General features: G+C 45.2%; 1 protein-coding gene and 1 non-coding gene across 9 annotated transcripts in view; both read right to left on the minus strand.

Annotated features, from left to right (window-relative positions):
* Positions 1-12,377, minus strand: part of ASH1L (ASH1 like histone lysine methyltransferase) — a 237,985-nt gene that overhangs the window by 19,154 nt on the left and 206,454 nt on the right. For all 8 annotated transcript variants that reach the window (XM_063626691.1, XM_063626693.1, XM_063626692.1 and 5 more), the window contains 4 exons: positions 8,471-8,579; positions 5,747-5,911; positions 5,478-5,572; positions 1,390-1,547 (listed from right to left, as the gene is read on the minus strand). In XM_063626691.1, the coding sequence (XP_063482761.1) occupies positions 1,390-1,547; positions 5,478-5,572; positions 5,747-5,911; positions 8,471-8,579 (527 nt within the window). The remainder of the gene's footprint in view (positions 1-1,389; positions 1,548-5,477; positions 5,573-5,746; positions 5,912-8,470; positions 8,580-12,377) is intronic.
* Positions 6,877-6,983, minus strand: LOC134734956 (U6 spliceosomal RNA). The gene has a single exon (XR_010117824.1). It is a non-coding gene; the product is annotated as a U6 spliceosomal RNA (small nuclear RNA).

Raw genomic sequence — 12,377 nt, forward strand, 5'->3', positions numbered from 1 at the left:
ACAGTATAGCAGTTGTAAGTCTGGGTTTCAAAATGAATCTATCAGCATCTGAATTCTGGTGTCACTGCTTATTAGCTGTGTGATTTTGGCAAGTTATTTAACCCATGTCTCAGCTTCTCAAACATAAAATGGTAATAATGGTAGTACTTCCCTCATAAGGAAATAATGCAGGTTAAATGAGATAATGCTTTTAATGTGTTTAGCTCAGTGCCTGACATGTAAGCACTCTGTAAATGATATCTGTTATTATTAGAAGAAGTAAATAGGATATAAGTTCAAAGAATTTATGCCAATCAAGTCATTGACAGGATGTAAGATTCTGGGCAAATTTTTAAATCTATCTAGTTAGCATTCAGCATATCCCTCACACATCACACAGAATTGCTTCTACCGTTTTAGGGGAAGAAGGAAAGGATAAAAAAAGAGCATGATCTTTTGAACACTATTTTCAGTTAGAAAGGATGCTTGGACATGCTAGTTCCTCTGCTTTCAGTCTCTTCTGGATAATAAATATCTGAACTCAGGAGTGCTGTTATATTATTAATGCATGAAGGTTACAAAAAGGAAATCTGATGGTTTGTGAGTACAGTGCTAATCTGAATGTGAGAAAAAAAGGTCTTCAAACTGATAATGACCCGTCCCCCACTGAATCTGAATGTCAGAAATGACCCGTCCTCAGCTGAATCTGAATGTGAGATAAAAAGGTCTTCAAACTGATAATGACCCGTCCACCCACTGATAATTACCCATCCCCCACCCCAATTTCCCCAGTGGATTTGGTATCACTATTTACTCTGTCTGCAAGTTATTTTCAAGGTAGGAAGTAACAAAGAGGGCCCACTATCTATCTGATACCTAATGACTATTTCAGACCATAGGTCATGTTTGAAAGGCTGTAGAAGGAGGTTTCTTTCTATTCCCTAAAAAGAGGAAAGCTGAAGAACTGGGATGGATAGGTTATTACTGACTGATGCGTACATATTTGGATCATAACTTTTTTGGTCAATACTAAAAGGAGTTGTTAAATAGATTATCTGCTGGAAAGCAACTAAAATAAATTAATAGAAATGTTTCAGCCGAGTGTGGTGGCTTACGCCTGTAATCCCAGAACTTTGGGAGGCCGAGGCAGGCGAATCACCTGAGGTCAGGAGTTCCAGGCCAGCCTGGCCAACATGGCAAAACCCCCTCTCTACTAAAAATACAAAAATTAGCCGGGCGTGGTGGCGGGGGCCTGTAATCCCAGCTACTCAGGAGGCTGAGGCAGGATAATTGCTTGAACCCAGGAGGCAGAGGTTGCAGTGAGCCTAGATCGTGCCATTGCACTCCAGTCTGGGCAACAAGAGTGAAACTCTGTCTCAAAAAAAAAAAGAAATGTTTCAAATGCCTTACCAGACTTGATATTCCCATCATCTCGGCAGATCCCATTCCAACGGGTATATAATGATGCTGAGTGAATATTATCACTGGTGTGCTTTACTTCCTCCTGTTTTTGATGAATCTTTTCCCAGTTTCGGACCAAGAATACATGATGCTTTAATACAAAGTTCCTGCAAGGAAGGAAAAAAAATCTTCCTTTATTAATTAATTAAATAAGCATGTATTACATGTCTACTCTATGGAAGCCACTGTTAGATGATATATACGTGAACTGAGCTGTTGTAAAGAGAATTATATGGGCAAAAGCATCACTCAATTTTGTATCTTGAATTTTTTTACATTACATAAAACATGTAATATTTACATACATCTGGCAAACAATTAAAGGCTGCAAAAATGCTGGCAAGTGAAACAGCCTGACCAGAAGGCAGAGATTTATTTGTACAAATTCTAAATACAGTTGTCAAGATGAAGTAGGGTCTTAGGATCACCTATAACAAGGAGAACTGGACTGGCAAATAAAGGTAAAGACATGTAAGATGGATACGCACTGGGCAAACTATGTTAGGTGCAGTGCTGCCATATGGTTCCCTAAACTTACTACTTTTTTTCTGAGTCGAAGTCTCCCTCTGTTGCCTAGGCTGGAGTACAGTGGCATGATCTCAGCTCACTGCAACCTCCACTTCCCGGGTTCAAGCGATTCTCTCAGCCTCCTGAGTAGCTGGGGTTACAGGCGCCTGCCACCATGCCCAGCTAATTTTTGTATTTTTAGTAGAGACGGGGTTTCCCCATGTTGGCCAGGCTGGTCTTGAACTCCTGACATCAAGTGATCCACCTGCCTCGGCCTCCCAAAGTGCTGGGATTACAGTGGTGGCGTGAGCCACCGTGCCTGGCCCTGGTTCCCTAAACTTAAATGAGTTATGTGTATCTTGACTGATCCTATACAATTTTGATGATTCCATTATTCAATTTCCATAACAAGACATATGTAAATAGATGTGATCTTGGATAAATCTCAAGCTATGTGTCTCACTTCTCACTTAAATGGAGATTAGACTAATTTTCTAGCTCCTGCACATTGGAATCCCCTGGGAGACTTTATAAACTACTGATACCTGGGTTCCACCTCTGCAAATTCTGATTTAAGTGGTCTAGGGTGTGGCCTGGGCCTTGGGAGTTTTTCAAAGTTCCCCATGCTAATAGACAGCCAAAGTAGAGAACCACTGGACTGGTTTTTCCGAAATATAAAATTTCTACGACTCAAAGGGAAATAGGGAAATAGAATGAAAGGGGCTAAAATTACACAATGGTTATAAATAAGGATAAACTTTCAACAAATAGGACATACTCACTTGTTTGCTTCTGAAAGGGACAATTCTTATCTGAATACAGGGAACAGCAGAAATTACCACTAAAGATCCTTTCTATTGCTCTGTTAACATGTCAGCAGAGCAGGTGTTCTGTTTTTTGTTGTTGTTTTGTTTTTGTTTTTTGAGACGGAGTTTTGCTCTTATTGCCCAGGCTACAGTGCAATGGTGCGATCTCGGTTCACCGCAACCTCCACCTCCTGGGTACAAGCAATTTTCCTGCCTCAGCCTCCTGAGTAGCTGATATTACAGGCATGCACCACCATGCCTGGCTAATTTTGTATTTTTAGTAGAGATGGGGTTTCTCCATGTTGGTCAGGCTGGCCTCAAACTCCCAACCTCAGGTGATCCGCCTGCCTTGGCCTCCCAAAGTGGTGGGATTACAGGCGTGAGCCACTGCACCCTGCCAAAGCAGGTATTCTTAATTTTTTCTCTACCACGGACTCCTTTGACAGTCTGATGAAGCCTATGGAACCATTCTCTGAACAATTATTTTATTTTTTTTTTTTTTTGAGACGGAGTCTCGCTCTGTCACCCAGGCTGGAGTGCAGTGGCGCGATCTCGGCTCACTGCAAGCTCCGCCTCCCGGGTTCACACAATTCTCCTGCCTCAGCATCTCCGAGTAGCTGGGACTACAGGCGCCCGCCACCACGTCCAGCTAATTTTTTGTGTTTTTAGTAGAGACGGGGTTTCACCGTGGTCTCGATCTCCTGACCTCGTGATCCGCCTGCCTCGGCCTCCCAAAGTGCTGGGATTACAGGCGTGAGCCACCGCGCCCAGCCTGAACAATTATTTTTAAATTACTTCAAAAAATTTAAATTATTGGCAGGGCACGGTGGCTCACGCCTGTAATCCCAGCACTTTGGGAGGCCAAGGTGGGTGGATCACAAGGTCAGGAGATCGAGACCATCCTGGCTAACATGGTGAAACCCTGTCTCTACTAAAAAATACAAAAAATTAGCCAGGTGTGGTGGCACGCGCCTGTAGTCCCAGCTACTCGGGAGGCTGAGGCAGGAGAATGGTGTGAACCCAGGAGGCGGAGCTTGCAGTGAGCCGAGATCGTGCCACTGCACTCCAGCGTGAGCAACAGAATGAGACTCCATCTCAAAAAAAAAAAAAAAAAAAATTTAAGTTATTTAAAAATTTTGGGCCAGGTATGGTGGCTCACCCCTGTAATTCTAGTACTTTGGGAGGCCGAGGCAGGTGGATCACCTGAAGTCAGGAGTTCGAGGCCAGCCTGGCCAATATGGTGAAACTCCATCTCTACTAAAAGTACAAAAATTAGCTGGGTGTACGCCGGGCGCGGTGGCTCACGCTTGTAATCCCAGCACTTTGGGAGGCCGAGGCGGGCGGATCACGAGGTCAGGAGATCGAGACCACGGTGAAACCCCATCTCTACTAAAAATATAAAAAAATCAGCCGGGCGAGGTGGCGGGCGCCTGTAGTCCCAGCTACTCGGAGAGGCTGAGGCAGGAGAATGGCGTGAACCCGGGAGGCGGGCTTGCAGTGAGCCGAGATCGCGCCACTGCACTCCAGCCTGGGCGGCAGAGCGAGACTCCACCTCAAAAAAAAAAAAAAAAAAAAAAAAAAAAAAAAAAATTAGCTGGGTGTGGTGGAGTGCACCTGTAATCTCAGCTACTCAGGAGGCTGAGGCAGGAGAATTGCTTGAACCCGGGAGTTGGAGGGTGCAGTGAGCCGAGATTGTGCCATTGCACTGCAGCCTGGGTGACAGAGTGAGACTCCATCTCAAAAAAAAAAGCAAGGTCTTTCCATGTTGCCCAAGATGGTCTTGAATTCCTGGGCTCAAGTAATTTTCCTGCCTCAGCCTCATGAGTAGATGGGTCTACAGGGATATGTGGAAATGTTATTTCATTTAGAAATTAGGGAACATAAGATGGTCTGGTGTGCTGGCTCATATCTGTAATCCCAATGCCTTGGGAGGTGGGGAAGGGAGGATAGCTTGAGCCCAGGAGTTTAGGACCAACCTGGGCAACATAGTGAGATCTTGTCTCTACAAAAAATTAAAAAAAAAAAAAATTAGCCAGGTGTGGTGGCACGCGCCTGCAGCCCCAGCTACTTGGGAGGATGATGCAGGGGGATCACTTGAGCCCAGGAGTTGGAGGCTGCGGTAAACCATGATTGCAGTGAGCCAGGCCTCTGTATTCCAGCCTGGGTGACAGAGTAAGACCCCAGCTCTACAAAAAAAAAAAAAAAAAAGTAAGATTAAAAAAAAAAAAAAAAAAAGGAAATTAGGTAGGATAAAAATGTATTTCCTTGGCCAGGTGTGGTGGCTCATGCCTGAAATCCCAGCACTTTGGGAGGCAGAGGTGGGTGGATCACAAGGTCAGGAGATTGAGACCATCCTGGCTAACAGAGTGAAACCCCATCTTTACTAAAAAAATACAAAAAAAAATTAGCCAGGCATGGTGGTGGCTGCCTGTAGTCCCAGCTACTCTGGAGCCTGAGGCAGGAGAATGGCGTGAACCTGGGAGGTGGAGCTTGCAGTGAGCCGATATTGCTCCACTGCACTCCAGCCTGGGCAACACAGTGAGACTCCATCTCAAAAAAAAAAAAAAAGATTGTATTTCCTCCATCCAAGTTCACAGATCCCCTGAACTCTTTGGCTTAAGACAAAAGAAAGTGGATCAACAATACAGAAGTTTCATCATTTTTTACACAGATAAGCAATCATATAACTTAAAAAGAACATGGATAAGGATATTTCCTTTTTACCTTTCACGATTGGACATTGGCTTCATCTGTAACTGGGGGGTCAATCTAGTTGGGGTGTTGATATTTTCACTGGGTTCCTCAGAGAGATGGCCTCTCTGAAAAAGAGATGGATCAGATTAGAGATTTAAAAAAATATCAGTCAGAAATAATCTCCAAGAATATTAAAACCACTCTTAAGATGCCACCCTCTGGTAATTCCCTTATTCCAGCAATTGCCTCTAAGCATCTCATGAACAGCTTTTGGGGAAAGTCATTAGATAATTATTCACCCTTTTCTTCAGCTTGTGCTTAGACTTTCTCTTCTCTTTTGACCGTCCAGATTTTTTGTGTGTGGCCATGGGCTGGCTGTTTTTGCTGCTGGTGAGTCCATTCACACGCTGACTCTTGCCTCCGATGATTCCTCGACATTTCTCAAAGCCACACTTACAAAGTTGCTTTGAAGGGAGAGAATAATTTTTTTATTTTTATTTTTTTGAGGCAGGGTCTTTCCTGTCACTCAGGCTGAAGTACAGTAGTATGATCATGGCTCACTGCAATCTCAACCTCCTGGGCTCAACTGATCCTCCTACCTCAGCCTCCCCAGTAGCTGACATTACAGGTGCGTGCCACTATGCCAGGCTAATTTTTGTATTTTGTGTAAAGACAGGGTTTCGCCATGTTGACCAGGCTGGTCTCGAACTCCAGGGCTCAAGCAACTCTCCCACCTTGGCCTCCCAAAGTGCTGGGATTACAGGTGTGAGCCACTGTGACCAGCTGAGAATAATTTTTTTTTTAGCTTGCCGTCTCATTTACTAGCTTAAAGAGGATTCCTGAGCCATTTGGACACACATTAAGTATAAATCAAGAAATCTGCATATAGGGGAAAACAGCTGATTGAGAGTATAAATAGAAATGGGTTTCCACTGGAATAGAAATGATGGATTAAATTTTAGGAAAACTTCTTCCCCAGAAAAGTTAACTGATTGTAGACCAAAAATGACAGGGCAATCTCTTTCTTCAAAGTAATTGGGCACTATGTTTCTCAGACAGGTGGAATACAGAGTGAAAAACTGTCCTCTCCTATATACTTCCTTAAAAAAAAAATTTAAAAAGGCCAGGTGTGGTGGCTCATGCCTGTAATCCCAGAAGTTTGGGAGGCCAAGGTGGGCGGATCACAAGGTCAGGAGATCGAGACCATCCTGGCTAACATGGTGAAACCCCGTCTCTACTAAAGAAAATACAAAAAATTAGCTGGGTGTGGTGACAGGCACGTGGTCCCAGCTACTTGGTAGGCTGAGGCAGGAGAATTGCGTGAACCTGGGAGGCAGAGCTTGCAGCAAGCCGAGCTCATGCCACTGCACTCTAGCCTGGGCGACAGAGCGAGACTCTGCCTCAAAAAAAAAATTAATTAAAAAAACAAACAAACATGAAATGCTTCAGTAATCTGTTTGTCATCCTTGCACAGGGGCCATGCTAATCTTCTCTGTATCATTCCAATTTTAGTATATATGCTGTCAAAGCAAGCACTTAATTAAAAAATTTGGCTGGGCATGGTGGCTCAGGTCTGTAATCCCAGCACTATGGGAGGCTGAGATGGGAGGATCGCTTGAGTCCAGGAGTCTGTGACCAGCCCTGACAAAAGAGAGAGACCCCATCTCTACAAAAAATTAAAAAAAAAAAAAAAAATTAGCGAGGCACAGTGGTACATGCCTGTGGTTCCAGCTACTCAGAAGGGTATGGTGGGAAGACTGCTTAAGCCCAGGAGATTAAGGCTGCAGTAAGCCATGATCACATCACTGCATTCTAGTGTGGGCCACAGAACGAGATCCTGTCTTAATAACAAAAAATTTTAAACATTTTAGAGAAGGGGTCCCGTTCTGTGGCCCAGGTTGGCCTTGAACTCCTGGGCTCAAGTGATCCTCCTGCCTCAGCCTCTTTAGTATCTGGGACTGTAGGTAGGTATGCACTACTGTGCCCAGGCTCCCATGTACTTCTTTTCTTCCTTTTTTCTTTTTCTGAGTTGGAGTCTCGCTCTGTCACCCAGGATGGAGTGCATTGGTGCAATCTCTGCAACCTCCGCCTCCTGGGTTCAAGCGATTCTCCTGCCTCAGCCTCATGAGTAGCTGGGACTACAAGCATGCACCACCATGCCCAGCTGACTTTTGTATTTTTAGTAGAGACAGAGTTTCACCATATTGGTCAGGCTAATCTCAAACTCCCGACCTTGTGATTTGCCTGCCTTGGCTCCCAAAGTGCCGGCATTACAGGCGCGAGCCACCACACCCAGCCTCTTTTTTTGTGTTTGAGACAGGGTCTTGCTCTGTTCCACAGGCTGCAGTGCATTGGCGTGGTCCTGGCTCACTGCAACCTCCACCTCCCAGACTCAAGCAATCTTCCCACCTCAGCCTCCCAAGTAGCTGGGACTACAGGCACATGCGACCACACTTGGCTAGTTTTTGTATTTTTTTGGTAGAGACAGAGTTTCACCATGTTACCCAGGCTGGTCTTGAACTCCTAGACTACAAGCAATCCGCTTGCCTCAGCCTCGCAAAGTGCTGGGATTACAGGAATAAGCCATTGCGCCTGACCTCCCATATACTTTTTTTTTTTGAGACAGAGTCAGTCTTGCTTTGTCGCCCAGGCTGGATGGAGTGCAGTGGTGCAATCTTGGCTCAACGTAATGCAACCTCCGCCTCCAGGGTTGAAGAAATTCTCCTGCCTCAGCCTCCCCAGAAACTGGGATTACAGGTGCGCACCACCACGTCCAGCTAATCTTTGTATTTTTGACACTTAGGGTTTTGTCATGTTGGCCAGGCTGGTCTTGAAATTCTGAGCTCAAGTGATCTGCCCACATCAGCCTCACAAAGTGCTGGGATTAAAGGTGTGAACCACTGTGTCCAGCCTCCCACATACTTCTTAATGGCTCCAAGTCAATCATGTTTACTAAAAGCTCATGTTATTACAGCATTGTAAGGGATAAAGTTCAATCTCCCTCTAGGATGTATTATTCTTACCTGTTTTTCCACATTGAAGGAATGAAAGTTATAATCATAAGTGAGTTCAGTCCCAGCTGGCATGTCTTTAAGAGCATAGAGTCCAATCCGGTATACTCCATTAACAGACCTGAAAAGAGAGAAAACAGAGTTATAAAGGCTGGAATTTTTTTTTTTTTTTTTTGAGACGGAGTCTCCCTCTGATGCCCAGGCTGGAGTGCAGTGGTGCGATCTCGGCTCACTGCAACCTCCGCTTCCCGGATTCAAGCGATTCTCCTGCTTCAGCCTCCTGAGTAGCTGGGACTACAGGTGTAAGCCACCACACCTGGCTAATTTTTGTATTTTTAGTAGAGATGGGGTTTCCCCATGTTGGCCAGGCTGGTCTTGAACTCCCGACCTCAGGTGATCTGCCCGCCTCGGCCTCCCAAGTGCTAGGATTACAGGCATGAGCCACCACGCCCAGCCTCCACTTTTAATCTCTTTTCTATCCTTGGCAGCCTGTATAATACTGCCAGAGTAAGAATCCTAAATAATTTTTCTTGAAAACATGGTCTATGTTGTCAATTGGGCTTTAACTTTTCCTGCTTGGTATTCAAAGTCCTAAAATATGGCTTGCCTGTATTCCCAGCACTTTGGGAGACTGAGGTGGGAGGATCACCTGAGGCCAAGAGTTCAAGACCAGACTAGGCACGGTAGCTCACGCCTGTAATCCCAGCACTTTGGGAGTCCGAAGCAGGTGGATCACCTGAGGTCAGGAGTTTGAGACCAGCGCAGCCAACATGGCAAAACCGTCTCTACTAAAAATATAAAAATTAGCCAGGCAAGGCCACACGCAGTGACTCACACCTGTAATCCCAGCATTTTGGGAGGCCAAGGAGGGCAGATCATGAGGTCAGGGGTTCAAGACCAGCCTGGCCAACATAGTGAAACCCCGTCTCTACTAAAAATACAAAAATTAAGGCCAGGTGCGGTGGCTCACACCTGTAATACCAGCACTTTGGGAGGCTGAGGCAGGCAGATCACGAAGTCAGGAGTTTGAGACCAGCCTGACCAATATGGTGAAACCCCATCTCTACTAAAAACACAAAAATTAGCCGGGCATGGTGGTACGCACCTGTAATCCCAGCTACTCAGGAGGTTGAGGCAGGAGAATAGCTTGAACCTAAGAGGCGGAGGTTGCAGTGAGTCAAGATCGCACCACTGCACTCCAGCCTGGGTGACAGAGTGAGACTCCATCTCACAAAAAAAAAAAAAAAAAGAAAAAAAGAAAAAAATTAGCCAGGCATGGTGGCATGTGCCTATATTCCCAGCTACTCGGGAGGCTGAGGCAGGAGAATCGCTTGAACCCGGGAGGCGGAGGTTGCGGTGAGCCGAGATCCCGCCACTGCACTCTAGCCTGGGCAACAGGGCGAGACTCCAACTCAAAAAAACAAACAAACAAAAACTAGATGGGTGTGGTGGCGCATGTCTCCAATCCCAGCTATTTGGGAGGCTGAGGCAGGAGAATGACTTGAACCCCTGAGGCAGAGGTTGCAGTGAGCCGAGATCATGCCACTGCATTCCAGCCTGGGCAACACAGCGAAACTCCGTCTCAAAAATAAAAAATAAAAAGGGTTTAGTTCACTTATTAAATGAGTTAAAATTACTTTTTATGGCTTACCTATACAAATCTTTCAGTTCTACCAATCTCTTATCACATGAGTGCCTCTCTTGTTCTATTATATGTAAGGTAATGATCATTTAGTATTTTAGGTGTTTTTTTGTTTATTGTTTTTGAGATGTAGTCTCGCTCTGTCGCCAGGCTGGAGTGCAGTGGCGCAATCTCGGCTCACTGCAACCTCCAACTCCTGGGTTCAAGAGATTCTCCTACCTCAGCTTCCTGAGTAGCTGGGATATAGGCACGTGCCACCACGCCCAGCTACTTTTTCGTATTTTTAGTAGACACAGGGTTTCACCATGTTGGCCAGTACGGTCTCAATCTCCTGAGCTCGTGATCCGCCCGCCTTGGCCTCCCAAAGTGCTGGGATTACAGGCATGAGCCACCACGCTTGACTGTATTTTAGGTGTTCAGGAGTTTGTGACTCGCCTGGGCAACACAGTGAGACCTTATCTCAACATATTAAAAAAAAAAAGAATATAGTCATTATCATTATAGCTAACATTTACTGAGTGCTTTTTATAATATTTTATATTAACTTATTTCATCCTCCTAACAATTATATAAAAATATGTACTATTATTATTATAACCCTCATACTACAAATGAGGAAACTGAGGCACACAGAGACACTTGCCCAAAGTTACACAGCTGATAACTTGAGGAATCAAGTTTCAAATTGACACTGTGGCTTCAAAATCTTAACTACCATGCCATACTGATAACAAGTTATACCATTAATTCTCAAAACAATCCTATAGAAAAAACCCCAATCCTACAAGATAGGCATTATGATATCTATTTTATATATGAAGTATATATGCCTCAGAGTTTGTTTAGTTATATAGCAATTAAGTGGCATTCAAACCCAGGGGATTAAAACCCAGGCTGTTTGACTCCTTAGCCTTTTCTCTTCTTGTCTCCTTACCAATGTGGAACACATTAAGGGTTAGCTTAGATACTGCCCTATTACATGTAACCTTGCCTAAAATTTTTAGTTTTTAGTATTTTTCTTTCCTGAATTCAGAAAGCATTTTTAAAAATTTTTTTTTTTTTTTTTTTTGAGACGGAGTCTCGCTCTGTCTCCCAGGCTGGAGTGCAGTGGCGCAATCTCGGCTCACTGCAAGCTCCTCCTCCCGGGTTTACGCCATTCTCCTGCCTCAGCCTCTCTGAGTAGCTGGGACTACAGGCGCCCGCCACCACGCCCGGCTAATTTTTTTTGTATTTTTAGTAGAGACGGGGTTTCACCGTGGTCTCGATCTCCTGACCTCGTGATCCGCCCGCCTCGGCCTCCCAGAGTGCTGGGATTACAAGCGTGAGCCACCGCGCCCGGCCCAAAAAAATTTTTATTTTATTTATTTTTTGAAATGGAGTTTTGCTCTTGTTGCCCAGGCTGGAGTGTAATGGCGTGAACTCGGCTCACTGCAACCTACACCTCCTGGGTTCAAGCGATTCTCCTGCCTCAGCCTCCCAAGTAGCTGGGATTACAGGCACATGCCACCACGCCTGGCTAATTTTGTATTTTTAGTAGAGATGGGTTTTCTCCATGTTGGTCAGGCTGGTCTCGAACTCCTGACCTCTCGTGATCCACCTGCCTTGGCCTCCCAAAATGTTGGGATTATAGGCGTGAGCCACCGTGCCTTGCTAATTTTTTATTTTTAAACAATCTCACTCTTGTACAGGCTGGAGTACAGTGGCGCAATCTCAGCTCCCTGCAACCTCTGCCTCCCGGGCTGAAGCAATCCTCCCACCTCGCCACCATGACTAGCTAATTTTTGTATTTTTAGTAAAGACAGGGTTTAGCCATGTTGCACAGGCTGGTCTCAAACTCCTGAGCTCAGGTGATCCACTCTCCTCAGCCTCCCAAAGTGCTGCCATTACAGGCATGACCCACCGAGCCCAGCTGCAGAAAGCATTTTAAATGTATACCAGGAGTTGGCAAACTCTGGTCCACAGGTCACTGCTCCCATCTTTGTAAATTAAGTTTTATAGGTGCAAAGCCAACAAGTTTGCTGATATATACTGTAAGTTTTCTATTTTTTGAAACAGAGTCTTGATCTGTCACCTACCCTCACGCCTGTAATCCCAGCACTTTGGGAGGTCTAGGCGGGCAGATCACTTGAGGCCAGGAGTTCGAGACCAGCCTGGACAACATGGCGAAACACTGTCTCTACTAAAAATATAAAAATTAGCCAGGTGTAGGGACGCACGCCTTTAGTTACAGCTACTCAGGAGGCTGAGGCACGAGAATCGCTTGAACCCAGGAGGCGG

This window comes from Symphalangus syndactylus, chromosome 12 (genome assembly GCF_028878055.3).
Source record: "Symphalangus syndactylus isolate Jambi chromosome 12, NHGRI_mSymSyn1-v2.1_pri, whole genome shotgun sequence".
Lineage (NCBI taxonomy): Eukaryota > Metazoa > Chordata > Mammalia > Primates > Hylobatidae > Symphalangus > Symphalangus syndactylus.